Source organism: Canis lupus, chromosome 15, assembly GCF_011100685.1.
Source record: "Canis lupus familiaris isolate Mischka breed German Shepherd chromosome 15, alternate assembly UU_Cfam_GSD_1.0, whole genome shotgun sequence".
NCBI classification, from domain to species: Eukaryota; Metazoa; Chordata; class Mammalia; order Carnivora; family Canidae; genus Canis; species Canis lupus.
In genome coordinates, this window is record NC_049236.1 from 8739511 (window position 1) to 8767050 (window position 27540).

Consider the following 27540-nt stretch of genomic DNA (forward strand, 5'->3'; position numbering starts at 1 on the left):
GATCTGAAAAGAAAATGGACTTAGCCAAGGCCAAATACTGCAGAAGTAGAAGAACAGTGCACTCATTCATTCATTTAACACAGATTTATCATACACCAGCCATATTTCAGACCCACCACAACATGTGAACACGACTGGAAAAAGTGAAATACATAAATGTAGGGGGAGAAGGCTTCTTGGAGAGTGTGGCTTATTGTTGAGCTGTCAGCTCTAAAGATGGATTATATAGGAAAGGCATTCATTCAGGCAAGAGAGATATCAATATTAATAATTATAATTAATATTAATTAATTAATCTCTGACTTCTGTGAGTACATTTATCACATTCTTACTAAGCCCTAACCTGCACCAGGCCTTATGTTAGATTCTGATGGCAGAGGTATGAGTCAGACAAGTCTCAGAGACCTCACAGCTTCATCTAATAGAGCATTTCACTGTTTACAAGCCCTTTCCCCATCATTACTAATAGCTGCCATTTGCTGAGTGTTTAATATGTACAGTTTTGTACTAAGCTTTATACACCATTATCATAATTATCTTAATCCTCAAAAGTCTCATTAAAATGTATACCCCATGAGGGCAGGAATTTTTGTCTGTTTCATCTACTGATGTATCCCTAGAACCTAGAAAAGTCATTGTCACATAATGGCACTCAAAAAATTGTGTTAAATAAATGAATAAACAACCCTGTTATGTAAATACAACTATTAGTCCCATTTCACAGATGAGTAAACTAAGGAGCAAGTAGGTAAAATGCTTTGCTTAAGGCCTCTCAAATAGTAAAAGGCAAAACTAGGACACTTTTTTTAAATTTAATTTCCTTTTTAAAATTCTTTTTGTATATTTTTTATTGGAGTTCAATATGCAGAAGTAGAAGAACAGTAGTAGAAATGATGCGAACAAAAAAAAAAAAAAAAAAAAAAAAAAAAAAGAAATGATGCGAACATATAGCATAACACCCAGTGCTCAACCTCAGTGACTGTCACCCAGTCACCCCAACCCCGGCCCATCTTTCCACCACCCCGTGTTCGTTTCCCAGTTAGGAGTCTCTCATGTTCTGTCTTCCTCTCTGATATTTCCCACTCATTGTCTCTCCTTTCCCCTTTATTCCCTTTCACCATTTTTTTATATTCCCCAAATGAATGAGACCATATAATGTTTGAAAACTGGGACACTTCTAGAAGAACTCAGAATTGTCCAATCCAAACAGATTTTACCCTTCGTATATCAGTGGTTGTCAAACTGTAGCATGCATCAGAGTCACCTGGTGAATTTGTTAAACCACAGATCGCCAGGCCCCAAAGTTTCTGACGCAGTAGATCAGGGGTGAGGCCAGAGAATATTCATTTCTAACAGATTTTCAGATGATGCTGATGCTGCTGGTTCAGGAACCATATTTGGAAAACCACTGCTCTATTCCAAACTGCCTCCCAAGTTATTTATTCCTATCAGGTAAATCAAGTAGAGGTTAATATCCAGTGGCAGATGAGGAAAATGAGGGCCGAAAAGTGACACAACTTCTCCAAGTTCCCACAGCAAGTGTGGGATTCCAAGGTAGTGTGATTCCAAAGTCCTTATCGTTTTTTTAAATAAACAGTTTCTTTTATTTTTATTTTTAAAAATATTTTATTTATTTGACATCGAAAGAGAGAGAGAGGGGCAGCTCCGGTGGCGCAGCGGTTTGGCGCCGCGTTCAGCTCAGGTCGTGATCCTGGAGACCCGGAATCGAGTCCGGAATCGGGCTCCCTGCATGGAGCCTGCTTCTCCCTCTGCCCGTTTCTCTGCCTCTCTCTCTCTCTGTTTCTCCCATGAATAAATAAATAAAATATTAAAAAAAAATAAAGAGAGAGCACAAGCTGCGGGGGTAGCAGAGGGAGAGGGAGAAACAGGCTCCCCACTAAGCAGGGAGTGATGCAGGGACTGATGCAGGGATGATGACCTGAGCCCAAGGCAGGCGCTTAATCTACTGAGCCACCCAGATGCCCTGTCCATATCATTCTTGATAAACCTTGCTGCTGCAGATGATGATACACAGGCAAAAAACACAGAGGAACTCTGAGGCAGGGAAGAGAGAGGATATTTGTCAGGAGGAGGTGACGATAAGGTTAGAAAGGTTACCATCCAATTTGCTTCCCTGGAGGAACAGTCCATGCCAATGTTATTAACTTGCTCTGTGCCCTGAGCCAAGCCCCTTCCTCCGTCTGGACCCCAGCTCTCCGCAGGAGCCTTTCCAGCTTGAAGCACAGTGGGGGCGCCCCAAAGACAGGCAAGGAAGTAGAGGTTGCATTGAATCCTATTTCCGACTGCATTGCTCTGGCTGGAGGCCCGAGGCCCGGCAGGTCAGGCGGGGACTCTGTGACATGTACTCACCGCTGAAACGCGGAGTCTGAGCAGGGTTGCCACCTGTCACTGCTTTTTCCTGATTTCGGGGGGGAGGGAGGCTGGGAGCGCTGTGGACAATGCGGGACGGGCTTAGGGGATTGACTGGCCACAGCAGGAAGGTCAAGACGCCTCCACGGCTCACTATCACCTGCTAAGGGTCCGCAGGAGACCCGCAGAGGACGGAGCACTGGTGCCGGAGTGACCCGGGGAACCACCCCAGCCCCCCAGCCTCCTACCCGCCCCCCCGCCCCCCGGCGCAGCTGCCCGGGACCTGTGCACGCTAGAGCCCCAGCCCCGGCCTTCACCGAACCGCGCGGCCGCCCTGCTCGCCGAGGGGCGCGGAAGGCCTGGCGGGCTGCACGACCTTGAAGAAAGCGCTCTATTTCTCTGGACCTCGTTTATAGAATAGATATATTAGTGCTTATCCTGAAATGACCCATAAGACTGCGAACATGCCTAGGGAAGACATCGAGTCTTTAAAAAAACGCTTTTATTATTTTGTTTGCTTACAAACGTAGTATATCATTATAATAAAAATAAAGATGGAATACAAACACTGGAAGTTCCCTGTACATTATTCCCGTCCTCCTTTCCAGCTCTTAGCTAACTATTAACAGTTCAAAGGGGTGGTGGAAGGGGAGGTGGGCGGGTGGTTGGGGTGACTGGGTGACGGGCACTGAGGGGGCACTTGGCGGGATGAGCACTGGGTGTTATGCTCTATGTTGGCAAATCGAACTCCAATAAAAAAATACGGAAAAAAAAAAACTATTAACAGTTCAGGGTATCTTCCCTCGGATTTTTTTTTTTTCTGTGAACCTACAGAAGGTTATTTTTTAAACAACAAAAAATTGTTATACTATAAAATGTTTTGGGTTTTGCTTAACAATGCACTTGAACATCTTTCAATGTTGAAATAGATCTATTTCATTCTTTTTAATGTCTACATTGAATTCAAATCCCCTAATCTTGGATATGTTATTTCTATTGTAACAACAGTGGCAACAACAAAAACTGTAGCAAATATTTACTTGTGTAGGAATTTCTATAGGATACATTCTTAGAAGTTGAATTTCTAGGTCAAAAATATATGCACATTTTAACATCAAAAGCACAGTCAACAAAAAAAAATAATCTAGTACATCACACTAGAAATTGCACTGGGGCACTTGGCTGGCTCAGTCTGTAGAGCATGGGACTCTTTTTTTTAAACTTTTTTTTTCTTAAAAAAAAAAAAAGCAAGAGCATGGGACTCTTGATCTCAGTCATGAGTTTGAGCCCCACTTTGGACATAGAAATTACTTAAAATAAGTTTTTAAAAATATCTGCAATGCAAAGAAATCAACAGAATGAAAAGGTAATCTATGGAATAGGGAGGAATGTTTACAAACCCCATATCTGATAAAGTTAATCCTGGTGATTAACCCCTAATCCTCAAAGAGCCTGCTTCTCCCTCTGCTTATGTCTCTGCCTCTGTGTGTGTGTGTGTCTCTCATGAACAAATAATATCTTTTTAAAAAATTAAAAATAGAATTACCCTATGATCTATCAATCCCACTTCTGGCTATTTATCCAAAAGAGTTGAGATCAGCATCTTGAAGAGATATTAGCCTCCTCATGCTCATTACAGCACTATTCACGGTAACCAAGATGTGGAACAATGTAAATTAAATGTCTTTGACAGGTGGACAGATAAAACACACTGGAATACTATCCAGACTTTTAAAATAATGAAACTCTTCAATATGCTACAACATGGATAAAACTTAAGGACAGGGGCACCTGGGTGGCTCAGTCGGTTAAGCGTCCCTCTTGATCTCAGCTCAGGTCTTGATCTCAGGGTCATGAGTTCAAGCTGTGTATTGGGTTCCATGCTGGGTGTGGAGCCAATTAAAAAAAAAAAAAAAAAAAAGCAAACAACTTGAGGACATTGTGCTAAGTGAAATGAGCCAGTGACAGAAAGACAAGTACCGAGTAAGTCCACTCCTATGAGTTATCTAAAACAGTCAAATTCTTAGACTCAAATTGCAGAATGGTGGTTGCCAGGGGCTAGGGAGAAGGGGAAATAGGGAATTACTAATCAAGGGTATATAGTTTCTGTTAAGCAAGATGAATAGGCTCTAGGAATCTGTTTTACAACACTGCACATTGTACTGACAGTCGACATTAATGTATTGTATACTTAAAAATTTGTTGAGAGTAGATATCATGTTAAATGTACTTACCACAATCGGGAACCCTGGGTGGCGCAGCGGTTTAGAGCCTGCCTTTGGCCCAGGGCGCGATCCTGGAGACCCGGGATCGAATCCCACATTGGGCTCCCGGTGCATGGAGCCTGCTTCTCCCTCTGCCTATGTCTCTCTGCCTCTCTCTCTCTGTGTGTGACTATCACAAATAAATAAAAAATTACGACAAAATTTTAAAAAAAATAAAAAAAAAATAAATGTACTTACCACAATAAAATAAAATGCAAGCAAGCAAACAAAAAAGGAAGTGGTTACAGAATTTTGCATTCCCACCAGAAATGTATATAAGGGTTCCAGTTTTTAAACATTCTCATCAACACTTGGTATTATTTTGTTTATTATAGCCATTCTAATAGTTGTGCAGTGATATATCTGTGTGGATTTTTCTTTGCATTTTCACATGCTGGATGTCTTTTTGTGTGCTTCTTGTCTATCCTTATGTCTTTGGTAAAACATCTACTCAAATACTTTGCCCATTCTTATTATTTTTTATTTTTTAAAATATTTTATTTATTTATGCATGAGAGACATATATAGAGAGAGGCAGAGACACAGGCAGAGGGAGAAGCAGGCTCCATGCAGGGAGCCTGATGTGGGACTCGATTCCGGGTCTCCAGGATCCCACCCTGGGCTGAAGGCGGCGCTAAACCACTGAGCCACCGGGCGCTGCCCACTTTGCCCATTTTTAAAACCATTCCCTTCTTATTGTTGAGTTGTAAGAATTCTCTATATGTTCAGGATGCAAGTCATTGTGGGATAGGCTTGCAAATTTTTCTCCCACCCCCAAAAGCATATAAAAGACATTAAAACATTAATAAATATTACCAAATTGCTCTCTAAAGAGGAGGCATCAATTTACATTCCCACCAATAATATATTAGAAAGCCCATTTCTCAACATTCTTTTTTCTTTCAAAGCCATTTAGGGGATCCCTGGGTGGCGCAGTGGTTTGGGGCCTGCCTTTGGCCCGGGGCGCGATCCTGGAGACCTGGGATCGAATCCCACATCGGGCTCCCTGCATGGAGCCTGCTTCTCCCTCTGCCTGTGTCTCTGCCTCTCTATCTCTCTCTGTGTAACTATCATGAATAAATAAATAAAATCTAAAAAAAAAAGCCATTTAGGTTTTGTTTTTTTTTAAAGATTTTATTTATTTATATGAGAGGGAGCGAGAGCATGATGGGGTGAGCAGCAGAGGGAGAAGCAGACTCCCCACTGAGCAAGGAGTGAATGTGGCTCCAACCCAATCCTGAGACTCTGAGATCATGACCTGTGCTGAAGGCACACCTGTCTCTGCATTCTTTCAAACACAGGATGCCAATCTTTGTTGACTGAAGAGATAAAAAATGATTACCATCCTTTAATCATTAGGAGGAGCATCTCATCACGTTTATTGACCAGTGTTTTCCCTTTTCCAAGAGGTGCATGTTTTTAAGCATCCAGGGAACTTTTGTTGAATGAATGAAGAATAAATGAGATAATGAACCTAAAGCACTAAACTCATAATTAATGATCAATTAATAATAGTTGACTCTAGCTCCGGAGTCAGGAGTTGAGTGCTATAATGCTCTTCAATTCCTCCCTCCAAGATCCAGGATGGTTATTGTGAACTCTAGGATTCTAAGAGAGCAGCTGGTTTCTCCTTCTAGTCCTCTCACTATGTGTTCAAGTAAATAACTTAATTTCTCTGACCTTCTATTTCTCTGTAACAGTCTAAACAATGTCTACAAGCTATATCATGCTTAATGAAAAGGAATATTAGATGAAAAATATGAGATTAATTCACAATAAGCACGTATTCAGGTATTACTTGAATAATTAATTTAAAAAGTAAATGTGCACATTTGTGGCCTGTCCCTCTCTAAATTTGGCTATCTACATCACCCTCACCAAGCTTTGCTCTATTCTTTGTTTGTTTGGCTTGTTGGGTTTTTTTTCCTTAATATTTATGTATTTACTTAGTTATTTGAGAGAGAGAGAGCACAAGTGGGGGTATATAGTAGGGGCAGACGGAGAAGGAGAAGCAGACTCCCTGGTGAGCAGGGGAGCCCAATGCAGGCTCTATCCTAGGACCCTGGAATCATGACTTGAGGTAAAGACAGAGACTTTTTTTTTAAATAATAAATTTATTTTTTTATTGGTGTTCAATTTGCCAATATACAGAATAACATCCAGTGCTCATCCCGTCAAGTGCCCCCCGCAGTGCCCACCACCCAGTCACCCCCACCCCCTGCCCTCCTCCCCTTCCACCAGCTCTAGTTCGTTTCCCAGAGTTAGGAGTTTCTCATGTTCAAAGACAGACACTTAACCAATCAAGTCAGCCCCACTTTGCCCTATTCTTGACCCTGTGACTGGCAAAAGGGATACAGAGTGCACAGTGTCACGGAGGACACAGACTTTCATGCCATTATGGGCATGACAAGAAACATTTTGGAAACAGGAATGACTCTGAGCCAGGCACTCTGCTAAGCACAACTGCATAGATGAACTTTTAGTCCTATTGACAACCACAAGAGATTTTCATTTACAGAAGAGAAATCAGGCTCATAATTGTGATTGGTTCAAGGTCACAATTTAGTAAACAGGGGACATGAATTCTTTTTTTTTGTATATTTTTTTTTATTGGAGTTCGATTTGCCAACATATAGTATAACACCCAGTGCTCATCCCGCCAAGTGCCCTCCTCAGTGCCTGTTACCCAGTCACTCCAACCCCCCGCCCAACCTCACTTTCCACTACCCCTTGTTCCTTTCCCAGAGTTAGGAGTCTCTCATGTTATGTCTCCTTCACTGATATTTCCCACTCATTTTCTCTCCTTTCGCCTTTATTCCCTTTCACTATTTTTTATATTCCCCGAATGAATGAAACCATATGTTTGTCCTTCTCCGATTAACTTACTTCACTCAGCATAATACCCTCCAGTTCCATCCACGTCTAAGCAAATGGTGGGTATTTGTCGTTTCTAATGGCTGAGTAATATTCCATTGTATACATAAACCACATCTTCTTTATCCATTCATCTTTCGATGGACACCGAGGCTCCTTCCACAGTTTGGCTATTGTGGTCATTGCTGCTATAAACATTGGGGTGCAGGGGGACATGAATTCTTATTAAGATCTGTCTATCCTCGGGGATCCCTGGGTGGCTCAGTGGTTTAGCACCCGCCTTTGGCCCAGGGCGCGATCCTGGAGTCCCGGGATCGAGTCCTGCGTCGGGGTCCCTGCATGGAGTCTGCTTCTGCCTCTGCCTGGGTCTCTGCCTCTCTCTCTCTCTGTCTCACATGAATGAATAAATAAATAATCTTTTTTAAAAGGAAGATAATAAGAATCCCTACTCAGTAGTGTCACAATGAGGGTCATAGTGAGAATTGAATTGGACTTTGTATCTTAGAATAGAATCTGGAACAAAGTTCAACACGGTTTAAGCGTTTGCTATTGTAACAGAATCATTACAACCTCTGCAGCTGCCGTGCTGCGGTCATCATCTCCCCACAGCCATTCCTTTCTTAGGTCGTTCAGGTTGGGGACGGGAGGATGGGGGGGTAGACCTGAGAGGAACGCACAGATGAACCAGACTTCTCATTTCATTGCACTAGAACAGACTTACAAATATTGGTTTCTGCAACCACACCTGGCCCAGAGTAGTTGCTCAGAATGCTTGCTGAATGAATAAACAAATGTCTTCCTACCAAACCGCAAGCTCTTTAAAGGCAGGTACTACTTCCTGGCTGTTGTGTTACTGGGACCAGGGACGGTGAGGCACCCAGCAGGCACAGAGATCATCCAACAAAGGAATGAATGAAGAAATAAATGACTGCAGACAGAAAATCATTAAGGGCGCAAAGGTGGCGCAGAAGTAGTCCTGCAGGAAGGCTGTCGCCGGTTTGAGGGAAGGAGGGAGAGTAGCAAGAGAGGCGGCGGCCGAAGGTCTTCCACGTTAGGTCTGCCGCGCTCCCGCTTCGGGATTGGCTGAGCCGCCCGCGCACTCGGCGGCACGCCCCGCCCCCGCCCCGGCCCCGCCCCCGCCCCGCCCCGGCCCCGCCCCCGCCCCGGCCCCGCCCCGCCCCGCTGCTCACGTGACCGCGCGGCGGGCGTGCGGAGCGGCGGGCTGAGCTCGGCCGGCGCGCAGGGGCCATGGCGGGCGTGGTGGACTTCCAGGACGAGGAGCAGGTGAAGTCCTTCCTGGAGAACATGGAGGTGGAGTGCAACTACCAGTGCTACCGCGAGAAGGACCCCGACGGTGAGTGCCGCCGGCGCGGGCTGCGGACACGTGGGGAGGGACTTGCGTGTGTCGGTGGCTGGGACGCCCATAGAGGCCGCCCAGAGCGGCCAGTACCTTTAGCTGGTTTTCTCCTTCCTACTTCATTTTTATACGGGGAAAACATGGCACTGGCCTTCCCTTCTGATAGCCTGCAGCCTGTTTTCTAGATTAGGATGTAGCTATTTCTTGATGCTGACAGACTGACCAGGGTTGTTGTGCAGTGCGATGGCTGAGCCAGGGTGGCTCGGTCCTGGGAAGAGTGGGAGTCCCTAGGAGCAGGACAGCGGGGAAGGACTTGTGGGCGAGGGCGGGGAGCGGGGGCCGGGGGCGCAGACGAGGTCGGCTGAGTGGAGGCCAGGGCGGGAGAGGAGATGGCTGCCTTCCAGGTGCTGCCGAAGGCTGCCGTTAGAAAGAAGGTTGAAGAGGGAACCCGGGCTGCAGTGTATCAGGTAAGGCACTTAGATTTCATTGTGTAGGCAGTGGAGAGCCTTAGGTGTTTTTTTTTTTTTTTTAAGATTTTATTTATTTATTCATGAGACCCAGAGAGAGAGAGAGAGGCAGAGACACAGGCAGAGGGAGAAGCAGGCTCCACGCAGGGAGCCCGACGTGGGACTCGATCCCGGGTCTCCAGGGTCAGCCCTGGGCTGCAGGCGGCGCTAACCCGCTGAGCCACGTGGTGCCGCCCGCAGGAGAGTGCGCTGAGTAGGGCCGCGGGGAGGAGGGCTGCAGCGCGTTCGGGAGGCTGCAGTTCCTGTAGCTGCTATCCTTTGAAGCCTTCCTGACGCTCCCCAGAATTACTGAGATAGCTGCCTAACCCGACTGTTTGCATGCTCACTCCCTAAAAATCTGTTCTCTACCCTCAAACTGATAGTTACATTTTCATCTGTCCTATTAAATGCTATCTTATTCGATGTTTAAATGACAAGACAGCCCGTTTGTTGTTGTCAGTGCAGAGTGTACCCCCTCCAGCATTTTGTTCCATTTTCATCCTGACATATACAAACATACGCTGGAATGACCTTTTAAAATGCAAATTGAATCATATCACTGCTCTTCTTAAAACCCTCCAGTGGTTTGCCTTTGACCTGCAATAAAATCCTAAGTCCTTCCTGTGTTCCACAATGCCCTGGTCCCTGCCTTTCTCTCCTCATTTCCTTTTTTTTTTTTTTTTTTAATATTTTATTTATTTATACCTGAGAGACAGAGAGAGAGGCACAGGCAGAGGAAGAAAGAAAGGCAGAGGAAGAAGCAGGCTCCACGCAGGGAGCCCAATGCGGGACTCGATCCTAGAACCCCAGGATCACACCCTGAACTGAAGGCAGAAGCTCAACCACGGAGCCACCCCAGCGTCCCTCTCTCATTTCCTACCCGTTTCCATCTCCATCCACATTATTCCGTATTTGTACTAAGTTTATTCCCTCTTTGAGGCCTTTTAATTTATTGTTTCTTGTGCCTGAGACTTTCTGCCCCCTTCCATTTCATTATCTTTAAATAGCTAGTTCATTCTTGTTATTCACATTTAAACTTACACATGGTCCTTAGGCCCTCCTTGATTGCCCAGTTTATGGTAATTATTCCCCCAGCGTGCACAACAAACTATCTTATCCTGTTTATTTCAATCATATAACGTTTATTACTGTTGAAATGCGTCTTAAAAAAATAAATCTATCTTGCTCACCTATTTACTTATTTCTTCCCCCTCCTGTAGAATGTAATTTTTAGGAAAGCAAGTGACTATTCCTAGCATCTACAACAGTGTAAGGTACGCAGTTGCACATAGATGCTCAAACATTTGTTGAATGAAAGTGAATGAGATGAGTATTATTTGAGATGAAGAAGAAGGAACAGAGACAGAGGGGAGAGATATTGGGAGGAGGCTCACTGGGACTAGAGACTGCCAAAGAGAGTCTGTTTCTAACTCTTTTAGTAGCTTCTATTCCTAGTCTGTCTTTGGACTTCTCATTCTCAGCCTGGCTGAGGAGTATAGCACCCCTTTCTTGCTACAACAGGGACTAGCCCATAGACCATTTTGGTTTCCAGTGTTTTATTGCTGAACTTCCTGGGAAGCCCCAACCAAAGGCAGCAAAGTTTCAATCATGGAAGTCTGAGTCTTTGGCCTTGGGTGACAGGGAACAGAAGGGCTCCACCACAGTGGCTGGTGAGTGGCAGAGCCAATAGAGCAGCCGTGGTCACTCCAGCTTGTATGTGGTTCAGTCCCTGGCTGAGGGCAGATGACACCATTTGTAGGAATAGCTGGACACCACTTGCATTCTTTGTGGTGAGATCACCTTGCCACACCTCAGGAGAACAGAGGCTGGTCCTAAATGAAAGACACACTCTGGCCTGCCACACCTCAGCCCTCCCCACTGCTGTGCAGCAGCACCAGACATGAAGAGCAGCTCTTGCTTTTTCCTCACAGGATGCTATCGCCTGGTGGACTATTTGGAAGGGATCCAGAAGAATTTTGAGGAGGCTGCCAAGGTGCTGAAGTTCAACTGTGAAGAGAACAAACACAGCGATAGCTGCTACAAACTGGGGGCCTATTATGTGACGGGGAAAGGTAAGGAGGCGCCTGCTTTCTTTGGTCATTATCATGGATAGTAATGCTGGCATCACATCCTGTTCTTCATACTGTGCCCTCTTCTCAGAAGGGTCCTCACAGGCCCTGGAGAAGCACGTTATAGGAAGATTTGGACAGTTCTACAGAGGGATAGAGGGAAGAGCACAGCCTTCCAAGTCAGGCAGACCTTGGGGAACGCTATTAACAGTAGTAGGACATTGAGCCAGTCGCTTTAACTGTGCCTCCGTTATATCACATGTAAGATGGAGAAAAATACCACGTGCTTCATAGGGCTGGTGTGAGGATTAAATAAGGTAATGCAGATAAAGGCACCAGCATGTGCCTGGCACAGAGGAAGGGACCAATCATTATTTCACTACCATCTTATCATTTCGCCTCATGCCCTAATTGCAGTTATCACTGGAGTAGTGAGTTTAAATTATCACTAAATAAGAACTTATTCCAACAAACTTATTTCACATAGTTTCTATAGGTGAGGAATTTGGGCTTGGCTTACCTATATGCCTCAGGTCTCTAATGAGGTTGCAGTTAAGACATTAACCAGGGAGCTAGAGCTATAGTCATTTGAAGGTTTGACTGGACCTGGAGTTTCCAATTCTTTTTTTTTTTTTTTTTAAGATTTTTATTTATTTATTCATGAGAGACAGAGGGAGGGAGGGAGGGAGGAGGGACACAGGCAGCGGGAGAAGCAGACTCCATGCAGGGAGCCCGATGTGGGACTCCATCCCGGGTCTCCAGGATCACGCCCTGAGCTGAAGGTGGGCACGTAACCACTGAGACACCAGACATCCCTGGAGTTTCCAATTCTAAGATGGTTCAGTCACATAGCTTGTTAGGAAAAAGCCTTTCCAACTATTATCGGGAGACCTCAGTTCCTTATGAGAGGGACCTCTCTGTTGGCTGCTTGTGTGTCATTATGGCACAGCATCTGGTTTCTTCCATAGTGAGTGATCCAAAAGAGAGAGCATGATAGAATCCAGAGTGTCTTTTATGACCTACCCTTAGAAGTCACATGTTTTTCATTTCTATCACAGTCTGTTTGTTAGAAGTGAATCAGTAAGTCTAGCTCACACTAATAGAGAACTAACATCCTACCTCTTGAAGGAAGGGATATCAAAGAACTTATGGGCATATTACAAAAACACCACAAATAGGAAATATGATCTTTGACAGGCAGCTATTTTTTTGGTCACTATAGTATGAGCTTCTTGAGAATTATCACTTGTTCCCAGTGCCCAGCGAAGCCTGGTTAGGAGGATATTCAGTGAGAACTTCATGAAGAGTGTGTTGTTTTAATTCTCTAGAGTTGTGTGAACTATTCCTGCCTTCACATAAGATGTGGGATCTATGGTAGTCTCTATTTTGAAGTTTAGCATTAACAGGAATATCAGCTTCCCTTGATGGAGCAGAGATACATTTTTTTGACCTAGTAGTTCTGCTAGTATCCTATCCTAAGGAAATGACTGAAAATGCAAATAAAAGTTAATGTGAGGGACATCTGGGTAGCTCGGTCAGTTAAGCATCCACCTTGTGATTTCAGCTGAAGTCATGATCTCATGGGTTGTGAGATGGAGTCCCATGTGCGGCTCCACACTCAGTGGAGAGTCTGCTTGGAATTCTCTCTCCCTCTGCCCCTCCCCTGACTTGCGTACATGCACTCTTTCTCTCAAATAAATAAATAAATAAATATATATATATATATATATATATATATATATATATAAATCTTAAAGGGGCCCTTGGGTGGCTCAGTCAGTTAAGTGTCTGCCATCAGCTTAGGTCAATGTGGAAAGATGCCCTGGTCTTACTTATCTAGCAAAATTTTATTTTCATTGACTTACAATTTACAAGTAATACATAACTGCATTATATTAATGATTTAAAAAAACCCAAAACCTGTGTGCCAACAGTAGTAGCTTCATTAAATTATGTTATGTCCACTGGAAGGAATGTTATTTAGCCCATTAAAAAATGTTCCTAGAGAATTTTTGTAGCTATGGGGAAAAACTTATGAAATATGATATATATATTTTTTTAGTGAAGAAAGCCAAATACAAATTTATATATATGGCGTGAACTCACCTATATGATACAGCATGCAAAACCAAAAATATTCTAGCTATTAAGTGTCTGGATTTGTGTCTTGGTAAAGTATTGGGTTCTTTTTGTCTTTATTCCTTTTTTTTTTTTTTTTTTTTTTTTTTAATCTCCACACCCAACTTGGGGCTCAAATTCACAAAAATGAGATCAAGAGTCACATGCTCTGTGACTGAGCCAGCCAGGCCTCCCCACCCCCCTCCCTGCCTTTCTAAAAGTAATGTTTATACCATATTTTACAGTATTTCTTACAAGGACTTTGAGTTCCTCACTGAAGTAGGGAAAACAAAAGTGGCTTTACAGTGATTTTCTCTTATAAGACAACTTTATGTGATTACTGGTTGTACATTGAAGACTTTTTTCCTTCTTAAATGTTCCTTTATTGAGCACACTGTTACTACCTTCAATGAAACAATGAATTAGATATGGACCAGGAGCAGGAAAGGACACCAATACCTGTTACACCTGGGAAAGCTTGATAAGCATCTTCAAAGAGACACATACAGTCCTGTGGGGGTTCAGTGCTGATGCAGGGGGTACTGTCACAGAGTAGGCATAGGCAGCATTGAAACTGAGACTTGAAGGACAGAGTGGAGTTTGGTGGAGGTGGAATAGAGTCGTCTCAGGCAGAGACTGTGTCAAGGTGAAAGAACACAGAGTGTTTAGAGATTGGTAGTTAATCCTGTTAAACTGACTTTCTTAAATAAATTTCTCTAGCTATTCAAACCATAGCAGTCACAGAAGATTCTGTAGCTGATCTTTGCTACTTAAGCCCTTTAGGAGTGCTGTTTAGCAAATCTTGGACCCTGACATGTCTAAAAGCCAAAACTGTGAGGCACCTGGGTGGCTTACTTGCTTAAGCATCTGACTCTTGATTTTGGCCCAGGTCATGATCTCAGGGTTGTGAGATCAAGCCCCATGTCAGGCGCCACGCTCAGTGGGGAGTTTACTTGATTCTCTTTCCTCTGTCATTCTCCTCTGCCACTTGCCCCCACTCATGCATGTTCTCTCGCAAATATTTAAATATTTAAAAAATAAGAAAATAAGGAACTCCTGGGTGGTGCAGACTCTTGATTTTGGCTCAGGTCGTGATCTCCTGGGTCACAGGATTGAGCCCCATGTTGGGCTTCATGCTTAGCATGGAGTCTGCTTAGGTTTCTCTCTCCCATGTGGTGGCTTAGTCAGTTGGGCATCCAACTCTTGGTTTTAGCTTAGGTCATGATCTCCAGGTTGTGGGATCAAGCCCCATGTCGAGCTCTGTACTGTATGTGGGGCCTACTTGGGATTCTCTCTCCCTCTGCCTGTCCTCCTCCCTGCCCACTCTCTCTTTCTGTGTCTAAAATAAATAAATAAATATTTTATAAATAAATAAGTAAATAAATGACAAAACTGTTGACTTCCTCTGCCTAGTTCTGATCCAAAAATTTTCCACTCTTTTTGCTTTTGCCTTCTTTTCCTTAAAAAAAAAACAACAAAAAAAAACCCCACCTAGTGTCTTTTCTTGACACAGACTGGTTACTAAGGTAGCTCGGGGTAAGGGAAAGAGTCTGAGGCCAAAGAACCCACTTTTAGAAGGTGTAACATCAAGCAAGACATTTTCCTTCCCTGAGCCACAAATCCTTTGTTGACAAAATTAGGGTAATTTAGTCTGCTCATACCTTTCTTTCTGAACATCAAATGAGAACAGATGTGGCTGCTTTGTTAAATTGTAAAACGTTCTGGGTGGCTCAGTTGGTTAATCATCTGACTTCCACTAACAACATGATCTCAGAGTCAGAGTTGGGCTCTGCCCTCAAAGAGGGAGTTTACTTGTTTACTTGTTCTCCCTTTTCCTCTGCCCCTCCCCCTGCTGTGCTCTCTCCCTCTGTCTCTCAAAAAAATAAGTAAAATCTTTAAAAAAAATTGTAAAACATTCTATCAATGTGAACAGGTCTGACAGTTTGGTTGCTGCAAAAGTTACTTTGGATTGTATACCTAGGGTGTACATACCTAAGGAATGTTTTAGCCAAATGTTTTCATACATGAAATCAGCCTTGAACTATTTTTTGAAGCAATCTAAATGTCCTATGAAAAGAAATAGTAAACTCTGACACACAATTCTTTGAGGAAATATTATGCAGCCAATAAAACAGAAATTAAGAAGGGTTTCTAACAGGGAGTGAAGAAGGCTCATGGTTACCTGTGAAAACAAGACCAAATTGGGGTGCGTGGGTGGCTCCGTTGGTAGAGCATGGGACCCTCATCTTGGGATTGTGGGTTCAAGCCCTGTGTTGGGTGTAGAGATTATTTAAAACAAAACAAAAAAGCAAAACCAAAGTACATAGCTAAGAGGAAATACACCAAAAATGAAGTAGTGGTAATCTTTAGGTGGTACTAACAATGGATGATTTTTGTTTCTCTTCTATTTGATTAAGAACCCTCAATTTGGGGGTGCCTGGTGGCTCAGTCGTTTGGACATCTGACTCTTGGTTTTGGCCCAGGTCATGATCTGGGGGTTGTGGGATCAAGCCCCATGTCGGGCTCTGCGTTGGGCATAGAGCCTCTTGGGGTTCTCTCTGTCTCCCTCTGCACCTCGCCCTGCTGCTCGTGTGTGCTGTCTCTCTCTTTCTCTCAAAGAAAAAAAAAGTCCTCTATTTGCTCTTCTAAAAAGTGGAATTACTTTAGAGGACAAGATGAAAGTTCAGATTAAGTTGATGATAATGCAAACAAATCTTTAATCTAGATCATTCTTATATGCTTCAGACTGCTCATAGCTGATGTTTATTAGACATTCCTACTTGGAGTTCTCATTGGCATCTCAAACTTAACAAATCAAATATGGAATTCTTTTTTTTTTTTTTTTTTTTTTTTAAGATTTTATTTATTCATGAGAGAGAGAGAGAGAAAGGCAGAGACACAGGCAGAGGGAGAAGCAGGCTCCATGCAATGAGCCCGACATGGGACTCAATCCTGGGTCTCCAGGATCAGGCCCTGGGCTGAACGTGGCGGTAAACCACTGAGCTACCTGGGCGGCCCCCAAATATGGAATTCTTAATTGTTTTCTTCTCCCCCACCCCCAATATATTATGTCCCTATTATCTTCCAAGAGATACCCTTAGCAAGTGTTATCTCTCTCTACCTAATAGCTCAGGGCCAGCTTATCGCCAAAATATGTCTCAAATCTGTCCTATCTCTCTCCCTCTCTTACCATTTTTTTTTATTGGAGTTCAATTTGCCAACATATAGCATATCACCCAGTGCTCATCCTGTCAAGGCCCCCCCTCAGTGCCCATCACCCAGTCACCCCATTCCCCCACCCACCTCCCTTTCCACCACCCCTTGTTCGTTTCCCAGAGTTAGGTGTCTCTCATGTTGTCACCCTCACTGATATTTTCACTCATTTTCTCTCCTTTCCCCTTTATTCTCTTTCACTATTTTTTATATGTCCTCTTACCATTCTTAGGCAAGCCACTCTCCTCTCCTCCTTGGATTACAGTTAGGAGATTAATGCAAATCCCTGATCCTCTTTCCATAAGGCAACTAAAATGACTTTTAAGAATATAAACCATGGACACCTCTTGGTACTGAGCTATAGTGGATGTGTTTGAAGGCAGCCAACCCACAGCCTATACTTTCTGTGGAAGTCTGAGCTGGCCTTTCTCCCATTGTGTCATAACCAAGTCTACCAACAACAGTCCCAATTCACCAGCTGCCCACCTTAACAGATTCAAGAACAAGGGGGAAGACAGTATAAAAATGAGGCGTTGCTTAGTAGAAGTTAAGGGGGACCTGAGAAAAGCTAAGAAGGAAGACTTTGCTGAAAAAGAAATGTAAGTTCATTTCTTGATAATGCTACTTCTCCACTGCAGGAAAACTATAACAACCAGGCATTGTAAATTGGTCTGTTGATAACATTGTCAAAGACAATAAATAGCAACAATTTGGAAAGCCACCTGCAGGCTACTCAAGATGCTAAGAAACTGCTTTCTGGGGAAACGCAGCCCATATAGACATAATCTGGGCTGGTTTGATTCTAAAATTTGCATCCTTTTGGGGCAGAACTGTTCATAGTCCCATTCAATTGAATCTGCTTGAGCCCTCACTGACATTGCTTCTGGGATATCAGACAGACCACGGCTGTGGTAGATAGAGGTGCTATCCTAGCATTCATTTCTCCATTGACATCTTCCCTTGCTCACATAAGTGAACAAGCTGTATGAGCTCTAGGAAACATTGTACGAAATAGTTCAGTTTTCTGAGACTTGGTTATCAAATATGTTGCATTTGACCCACTCTTGGCCCTTCTTGCAGTTCCTGATATGTCATCTTTAGCATGTGGTTACTTAGAAAAGCTTATCTGGATACTTTCAAATTTTTGTTGCAGCAAGGATCCTGCACTTCTCTAGATGCTATTGAGCAAATTCTTCCTACTTTAGTTCATCTCCTGCATTGTAGTGACCCAGAAGTATTAGCAGATACTAATGTTAGAACCATTTCTTACCGTACTCATGGTCCAAATGAACAGATTGAAACGGTTGTGAAAAGAGGAGTTGTGCCCTAACATGTGAAGCTTCGAGGAGCTCCTAAATTGCTAATTGTGACCTCTGCACTAAAAGCCATAGGAAGTATTATCACTGGGACAGATGAACAGACTTGTGTTGTAATAGGTGTTGGAGCACTTGCCATCTTTCCCAGCTTGTAATGCGTCCCCAAACTAATACTCAGAAGAAAGCAATGTGGACGGTGTGAAAGATGACATCTGGCTTCTAGGACCAGACACAGTAAGTTGTGAATCAAGGATTAATTCCATTTCTCATTGGCATTCTAAGGAAGACTTTAAGACACAAAAGGAAGGAGCCCCTGGGTGGCTATCTCTTGGTTTTGGCTCAGGTCGTGATCTCAGGGTCATCAGATCAGATCTCAAATGGGGCTCCACATTTAGCATGGACTCCACTTGGGATTCTCTCCCTCTCCCCTAACTCACTTTCTTTCTCTCTAAAATAAGTAAACAAAATATTTTGTTTTAAAAAAAAAGGCACAAAAGGAAGCTGTATGGGCTGTGACCAACTATACAACCACTGAGCCACCCAGGCTGCCCATTTAGATATCTTTCAAGCTGCTAAGAAACTAGGTGAGATTGAGAAACTTAGTGTAATGATTGAAGAATGTGGTGGTTTGAACAAAATTATAGCTCTACAAAACAATGACAATGAGTTGTATGCAAAGCTTCATTAAGCTTGATTGAGAAGTATTTTTCTGTAGAGGAAGAAGATCAAAATGTGCCAGAAACTACCTCTGAGGGGATCCCTCGGTGGCTCAGCAGTTTAGCTCCTGCCTTTGGCCTTTGGCCCAGGGCGCGATCCTGGAGTCCCGGGTTGTAGTTCCACGTCGGGCTCCCTGCATGGAGCCTGCTTCTCCCTCTGCCTGTGTCTCTGCCTCTCTCTGTCTCTCATGAATAAATAAATTAAAAAAAAAAAATCATACATTGTGTGGTTGTTAAATATCTGTTTCATTAGACTATAAGATGCGCGAGGCTAAGGACAGTGTCTGTTTATTGTCCAGAACCTAATACAGTAGTTGGCAAATAATTTGTATTCATTATACATTGAAATTAACGAACATTGAGCAAAGTGCTTATAACATCACATGTTCTTGCTGTAACCCATGAGGTAGCTATTATAATCTCCTTTTTACCTCCTTTAGGGATATCCTGTCTCAGAAGATATCATTTGAACAAAAAATTCCAAGGCTAAAGGAACTGGAACGTTTGTGCATCATACTGGGCCACCTTCCTTTCGTGCTGCCTTAGCTCAAAATATATGAACTTTATTCAGCAATTATTCTCTAACTTTGGCCTGAGACATTCAGGTTCTGCCCTGGCTTGTGTTTATTTTCTTTTCCCCTTTCCTTCCCCCCAGGTGGACTAACCCAGGACCTGAAAGCTGCCTCCACTTGCTTTCTGATGGCATGTGAGAAGCCTGGAAAGAAGTCTGTGGAGGCATGTCACAATGTCGGTCTCCTGGCACATGATGGACAGGTCAATGAGGACGGCCAGCCTGACCTGGAGAAGGCTAGAGACTACTACACAAGGGCCTGTGAAGGCCACTATGCCTCCAGCTGCTTCAATCTCAGTGCCATGTTCCTGCAGGGTGCCCCTGGCTTTCCCAAGGACATGGGCCTGGCATGTAAATACTCAATGAAAGCCTGTGACCTGGGCCACGTCTGGGCCTGTGCCAATGCCAGCCGCATGTACAGGCTAGGGGATGGTGTAGATAAAGATGAGGCCAAGGCCGAGGTACTAAAAGATCGGGCCCGGCAGCTGCACAAAGAACAGCAGAAAAATGTCCAGCCTTTGACCTTTGGGTAGTGTGGGCTATATTTCTAGGCAACAGACCGCTTGAGGCTGGCACCTCCTATGTCTCCTGCAGCCCTTGAAGGTTAACCTGCTGGAGCAGGAAGACTTGGGACTTAATGTCAGTAGCTCTGGTTACAGAAGACCCATTGCCCCAGAGTGTCACCTACTGGGTTGTAGCCTAAAATGTTTATTTCAGTTAGTATGCTTTTTCTCCGTTGTGTTCTGTGAAGACACACACATTTATGGGATTTTCACTCTCAAAGTCTTACAGCTCAGTGAGAAACAGCAACCTAGAGAGCCATGGAGATTGTAGGGGGTATGGAGGGGAGAAAAAAAGCCGGAAGTTGGAAAAATCAGCAGCTACTGGTGCCTGAGGGAATCAGATGTTAGTATTATTATTTTAGTTGAGAGGGCTTGAAAATCAAAGTATCTTGATTTACATAATAGAGGGCTTGAGGCGCTAAGAACAAGTCAAATAGTCACGACTGCCACCCTCTGGCTTCTGTAATCATTGGTGTCGGCTTCCTTTTTGCCTTTAGTCAGATCCTCAGCAAATTCATAGAGATTGGGAGGGATGTGCAACATAAAAGTTAGCGGTAGTTTGTGTCAGGATTGCCAAAGAGGATGAAATACAAGCCTTCCCTTAGTTTTGCAATTTGCAGTTGACGGCATCTCCAGTCCACTTCCCTGGCATTGCTCATCAACCTGAAGGAGCGGATGATTCCCAAGGCAGCTTCCACTAGGGATTTGTAAGTAAGGGTTTTGTGACACATTTTGTCCCTTGGAACTGAGCCTTTTTAACTGTCGCTGTGAATAAACTATTTTGATCGATTAGTCTTCTGTGTTATTAGTTTCTCTCCAGATTCTGGATAGGGTGGAGATTATGTTCTTCATGGTTCTGCTTTTTCTTTTAAACATTTGCTTTTTAAATTAACGTCCTAACATGTCACTAGGGGGCGATCTTGTCATTTTCCTGCAATAACAAGTCTGATCTCACCACCTAGTATTTCCCCGGCTTCCAGTTGTGCAGCTGTCCTAGGAAGAAGGGCTTGCTGTGTGGATGAAGGTTTGTAAGCACAGCCTGCCAGCTTCTCAAGTTGGTAGAAGAGAGGGACTTTCCCAGGAGCGGACAAGAAGTTTTAAAAAGTGAGTTTATGGGCAGACCCGGTGGCGCAGCGGTTTGGTGCCGCCTGCAGCCTGGGGCGTGATCCTGGAGACCCTGGATCGAGTCCCGCATCAGGCTCTCTGCATGGAGCCTGCTTCTCCCTCTGCCTGTGTCTCTGCCTTTCATTCTCTCTCTGTGTCTCTATAAATAAATAAACAAAAATCTTTAAAAAATAAAAATAAAAAAAATAAAAAGTTTATGTTTTAAATGTGAAGTAGCTTTTGTGTAATGTTTAAAATAATCTCTGTAAGCCAATAAACATGATGCTCAGCATCACTACTAATTAGGGAAATGCAAATCAAAAGCACAATGAGATAATTACCCCACACCTGTCAGGATGGCTGTTACATGTGTATATATATATTTTTAAAAGACAAGCATTGGCAAAGATGGGGAGAAATTAGAACCTTATACATTGTTGGTGGGAGTGTAAAAACATATAGCCACTATGGGAAACAATATAGTGGTTCCTCAAAAAATTAAACATAGAATGGCCATAGGACCCAACAATTCCATTTATGGGTACACCTATGTTCATAGCAGCATTCACAATTGCCAAAAGGCAGAAGCAATCCAAAGGTCTATCAGTGGGTGAGTGGATAAACAGTATGTTTATACATACAATGAAATATCACTTGGCCTTAAAAGGAAGGAAAATCTGACACATGCTATAACTTGGATGAACCTAAAAGACACACTAAGGGAAATACCCATCACAAAAAGACATAGTGTGTGATTACATTTACACAAGGTGTCTAAACTCAGAGTAAAAAAAAAATATAAATAAATAAATAAATAAATAAATAAACTCAGAGTAGATAGAATGGTGGTTGCCACAGGCTAGGGGGAGGGGAAATGCAGATTTATTTAATGGGTATAGAGTTTGAATTTTGCAAGATGAAAAAGTTCTGGAAATTACTTGCACAAAAATGCGAAAGTTTTTTTTTTTTTCTAAAGATTTTATTTGGGATCCCTGGGTGGCGCAGCGGTTTGGCGCCTGCCTTTGGCCCGGGGCGCGATCCTGGAGACCCGGGATCGAATCCCACATCGGGCTCCCTGCATGGAGCCTGCTCCTCCCTCTGCCTGTGTCTCTGCCTCTCTGTCTCTCTCTGTGTGACTATCATGAATAAATAAATAAAAAATCTTTAAAAAAAATTAAATAAAGGTTTTATTTATTCATGAGAGACAGAGAGAGAGTGGAGACACAGGCAGAGGGAGAAGCAGGCTCCATGCAGGGAGCCCGATGTGGGACTCGATCCCAGGACTCCAGGATCATGCCCTGAGCCAAAGGCAAACAGATGCTCAACCGCTGAGCCACTCAGGCTCCCGAAAATGTGAAAGTTCTTAACACTACTGAACTGTGCATTTAAAAATGATTAAGATGGTAAATTTTATGTCTATTTTACCACAATTTTTAAAAATGTAAACATTGAATTTTTTTTAAGATGCAAGGTTTGAAGTTTTTGTTTATAAAAGGAGTATGTTTTTATGAACTACAACATGGATTGGGACATGGCAGAGAAAACAATTCTTGCAGTCCTGTACAACCTGCTAGCATTCTTTGGCTAGAATGCACTACCAATGTGGTGCTTAATACTTTTTAAAGAATCACATCTTTTCAATTAAATCATTAGGTTTGTAATTTTGAAGAGTTAATTTGATTTTTGGTGGCAGATGTGCTGGGTTATTTTTTTATGGAGCAGTTCCTGCCTGGGACCCAAGGTGCCTGCCTTCTTTGGATCATATATTGAGATGGGACTGGAAACAATGGTTTAGCATTAACAGTTTCAAAATGTAACATTTCACAGAAGTTATTAAAATGTAAAGACTAATAATTTACTGTCCAGAAAGGTTGCTCTGGGAAGGAATGGGTAAGAGCCAGCATGGTTGAGTTTTTCACTTGTGCAGCCTTTGAGACAAGGTTTGAAAGTGGGTTTTCAGATTCTAGTCACAGCAAGCGACTCATTACTGTGTCCTCTGGCTAGCAGGCATTTGAATCATCATTAGCAACTACTTCTGATGTTTTTCTTCGGTGCCAGGCTTGGGCTGGATAGTCTAATGAAGAAGTTGTTTCATAATTGACTAGTGGTTTCATTAGTGACTAGTGTTCTCACTAAAATTTCACAGTGCAGTGCTCAGCGTTATGAGAAGGGGAAGCAAGAGTCTCAGAGAAGGAGAGGAAGACCGGAGGGTCTGGTGATTGGGATTTTATCTTGTGGGTCATGCAGAGTCACTGAAGGGTTAGGGGCAGGAAATTAGATCACCCTAGTGGAGAAGGTAGACTGGAGAGCAATGTGGGGGTGGGAAGATGGTGGAATCAAGCTTGGGGTTAAAAAAAGAACCCAAACTCATAGCCTGGGCACTTGGGTGGGCAGAGAGTGCCATTCATATGGATTTGGAGCCTGTGAATGGGGATGGGGACAAAAACTTTTTTTGAACTGTTTGGTTCAAATTTTGAACTGTTTGGTTTCTTAATTTTTTTTTTTTTTAAAGATTTATTTATTCATGAGAGACACAGAGAGAGAGAGAGGCAGAGACACAGGCAGAGGGAGAAGCAGGCTTCACTCAGGGAGCCCGATGTGGGACTCGATCCAGGGTCTCCAGGATCACACCCCGGGCTGCAGGTGGCACTAAACCGCTGCCTCTGCCTGTGTCTCTGCCTCTCTCTCTGTGTGACTATTATAAATAAATAAAAATTAAAAAAATAAAATCTTTTCCCCTCTTTTTAAAATAAATAAATTAAAATCTTTTCCCCTCTCTCTTTTTAAAATAAATAAATCTTAGGGAAAAAAAATTATCTCCTTCTGCCCCTCCCCAGCTTTCTCTCTCCTTCTCTTAAAAAAAAAAAAAAAAAATTGAGAGGTAACATGGGAGAGGGACAATGCCTAGATTTCAGATGCTACAGATATGGGCAACTCTGGATTCGTCAAAGGCATATTAAGCATGAGTGATTAGGGCACCTAACAAAGAATGAGAAAATATAAATTAATGCAATTATTTTTATATTTTGTATTTTATTTGTACATGTATTATGTACAAATCACTGTAGGGAAAAGTGAAAACTTTTTTTCACTTCTTGACATTGATTTTACACTTTAGATTTCTCATTTTAAATTATTTATTAGGGGACGCCTGGGTGGCTCAGCAGTTGGGCATCTGCCTTAGGCTCAGGGCGTGATCCCAGAGTCCCAGGATCGAGTCCCACATCATGTTCCCTTCATGGAGCCTGCTTCTCCACTTCTTATGTCTCTGCCTCTCTGTGTGTCTCTCATGAGACAAATAAATAAATTCTTTATTAGGATTGGCAGGATGGGGGTACTAGTCTTTTGCAAGTTCTTCGGTCTAAAGGTGTTTTGTTTTGTTTTTAAGATTTTTTAATTTGTTCATTTGAGAGAGAGCACAAGCAGAGGGAGAGGCAAAGTAGACCAGGACCTGGAGATCACGACCTGAGCTGAAGGCAGAGAGTTAACTATCTGAGCCACCCAGGTGCCCCGTTAGGTCTAAAGGTCTTAATCTGGATTCTGATCTGGATTTTTGCCTTTTATTGACTTTGTGATCTTGCACAAGTTACCTGACCTCTGAGTCTTGGTTTTGTCACCTATCACATGGGGATAGCAATGCCTTCTAGGGTTGTTAGGAGAATTAAATAGGAGCTCTCTCTCTCTTTCTTCTTTTAAAGATTTAGTGTGCACAAGCAGGGGGAATGGCAGGAAGAGGGAGAAGCAGGCTCCCCGCTGAGCATACCCATGCAGAGCTGGATCCCAGGACTCTGTCATTATGACCTGAGCTGAAGGCAGATGCTCAAACAGCTGAGCTACCCAGGTGACCCTAAATAGGCGCTCTTATTAAAGAATGAAAAATTTTAAAGCTTTTTATGGGACCATATTTTATAATTAGATAATTGTTTTCTTTCCATGTGGCAGTGTTAACTTGTGAGGGAGTCTAGCTTTTAAGACAGCCTGCCTTTGCTGCCATTTTTTTAATATCCAGGGAGCTGATGGTGAGGCTCTCCAGAGGTATTCAGGGCATAAAACAGCTGCTGGAGACGGGCCTGGAGAAGAGGTGGGGGTGGGGCCTGCCTCCTGCCTCCTCCTCCTCCTCTATTGCCCCAGTGGAGAGTCAGTGAGAAGACTTGCACCTGCTGGGATCCGGAGTGGAAACTATTCCCAGCTGGTGCCCCTCCCCAGGCTTAAGGAATGGTGATTGTATTACAGTTTATAAATCAGGCCTCCCCACTGTCTAAAGGGGAAAGGCCAAAATTCTTTGCCTAACATATAAGTCTCCCCACCCCCATGATACAGTCCTGGCCTCCATATTTAGCTCCATCTTCTTCCTAGCTTGGGAGCTGCTTGTAGTCTCTGTACTCCTGCCAAACAAAAAAAGAAAAAAAGAAAAATGAAAGAAAAACGTGACAACAAAGCACCCAGGCTGTTTCTTATTGCCATGCGTTTATGATCCTGGCTGCTCTCTCTGGAATGCCCTTTTTACCTTTTATTTTTTATTTTTATTTATTTTATCACCCCTTCCAAGTCCTGATCCCCACCCCTGACTGCCCGACACTGAGGATGGAGAGCAAGGGTCCCTGCCTCATTCTACCCTCTAAGTAGAATACTCTTCATCTTTAACAGTCTGGAAACATTCCCTTCATCACTTAGACTGGTTAAAGGCTTTCTCTGCCCTGAATTTCATCCGTCACAGTGCTGATCACTGTATTATCAGCCGTGTGTTGATGGTCTCCGCTTTTCACAAGACTATGAGTTCCTGGAGAATAGGGATTTGATTGGTCTCATCTCTATCCTCAGTGCCCAGAATGAGGCTGGGCACATGCTAGACCATCTCAGCTGCTTGCTGAGATGAACAGCACAGTGGGCACCCAAGCATTCTCTGACCACAAATCAGGTCCAGGCTCATCTTTGTATCTAGGAACCGGTGTAAGCCACGGGGGTGTACTGTTTTTGAAGCTGCTTATCAAGAAAAGTTCCTGTCTAAGCTGGAATTGACACATGATAGCTTAGTATTTTTTGGAGGGCTGTGTTCAGGAGGGTGTCCTTTTGTTTTCTTTATTTTCTTTATTTTTTTTTAAAGACTTCTTATTTTAGAGCACAAGCAAGAGGGGCAGAGAGAGGGAGAGAGAATCCCAAGCAGACTCCCCGCTGAGCACGGAGCCCAAAATGGGGCTCAATCCCGAGATCATGACCTGAAGGGAAAATCAAGAGTCAGTCAACTGACTCAGCCACCCAGCCGCCCCAAAAATCTGGATTTTAAATAAGTAAAGCCCAGGAGATTCTTGCACATAATAAAGCAGATGATCCACTCACGTAGTTTATAGTCCTAGCTCCTTGGTTTGGCACTACAACCCTCTGGAGTCTGGGCTCCACAGCTTCAGGGCTTTGTTTTGCTTTGTTTAAGGTTTCATTTACTTATTTGACAGAGAGAAAGCACAAGCAGGGGGAGCAGCAGAGGGAGGAGGGGAAGCAGGCTTTCCATGGAGCAGGGAGCTGGATGTGGGGCTCCATCTTCCATGACCTGGGACTGTGACTTGAGCTGAATGCAGACGCTTAACCAACTGGGCACCCAAGTGCCCTTTCAGCTTTTTATGCAGCAGTTCCACCAAAACATCTGCTATCTTTCCCCCCTTGATACAAGCCTAGGCCATTCCTAATAGTCCTTCAAAACTCAGCCCAAACATCACTACCTCCAGGAAACCCTCCTTGATCCCCACGGTCTGTGGTGCTCTGACAATGCTTGTACTTCTCGTTTTTTTTTTTTCACTGGGTTTGGGACAGACTATAAGTGCTTCAGGGGTACAGGGATTATGTCTGACTCATCACTATTCCCAGTCCCTAACTCAAAATCTAGTATAGATAAGATACATAAAAAATCTTTACTAAAGGAAGGGGAAGGGGCTCTGGGGCACAAATTCTATTCTATTCTATTTCTATCCACAAATTCAGTGGATCCATTAAACACTGAAAAGGTAGCAATTTGGTAAATAATTTCTCTGCCATATATAAATGTGTTATGCTACCTCTCTGATCCTCTTTTTCCTTATCATTGAAGTAGGAATAATGTTTACTTTTCAGGACTAATGTGGAGGCTGAAGAGTTAAATGAGATAAAGTAAAGGACATGCTTAGTTCAATGCCCAGCATATTATAATTGTGTAATAAATCACTGGAAGACTATTTTTTGGAAGTGGAGCCAGACTTGTTCTGTACAGTTCCAGAGAGCAAAACTAGTCCTGGTGGATGGAAGCGTCAAGAGGAGGTGAGCTTCCTATCAGAAGGTTATGCAAACCAAGAGGAGATGCCCACCTGTCACGGTGGTTGGGGAAGAAACGGATTCCTCATGAAGATTGGGGTCAGGGGTGAGTGTGGTGAAAGATGGGAGCCCTATAAGGCATTTCCATTCAGTGCCCTCCATAATTCATCACCCATTCATTCTTTTTAGATTTTATTTATTTACTCATGAGAGACACACA

At 43.3% G+C, this 27540-nt stretch overlaps 1 protein-coding gene and 1 pseudogene across 1 annotated transcript; both read left to right on the forward strand.

Moving 5' to 3' along the window:
- The first annotated feature begins 8691 nt into the window (after positions 1-8691).
- On the forward strand, positions 8692-20729 carry COA7 (cytochrome c oxidase assembly factor 7). The gene is made up of 3 exons (XM_038557998.1): positions 8692-8862; positions 11303-11443; positions 19459-20729. The coding sequence occupies exons 1-3, from the start codon at positions 8757-8759 to the stop codon at positions 19905-19907; spliced, it is 696 nt and encodes a 231-aa protein (XP_038413926.1). The 5' UTR covers positions 8692-8756; the 3' UTR covers positions 19908-20729.
- Positions 14373-18900, forward strand: LOC102153531 (annotated as a pseudogene).
- Positions 20730-27540: the final 6811 nt, after the last annotated feature.

Excerpts from the sequence above, each read along its gene's own strand:
- COA7 (XM_038557998.1), top strand. The coding sequence starts at position 8,757 with ATGGCGGGCGTGGTGGACTTCCAGGACGAGGAGCAGGTGAAGTCCTTC. Across the intron at positions 8,863-11,302 it reads CCGCGAGAAGGACCCCGACG|GATGCTATCGCCTGGTGGAC; the intron begins GTGAGTGCCGCC and ends TTTTCCTCACAG. Across the intron at positions 11,444-19,458 it reads CTATTATGTGACGGGGAAAG|GTGGACTAACCCAGGACCTG; the intron begins GTAAGGAGGCGC and ends CCTTCCCCCCAG.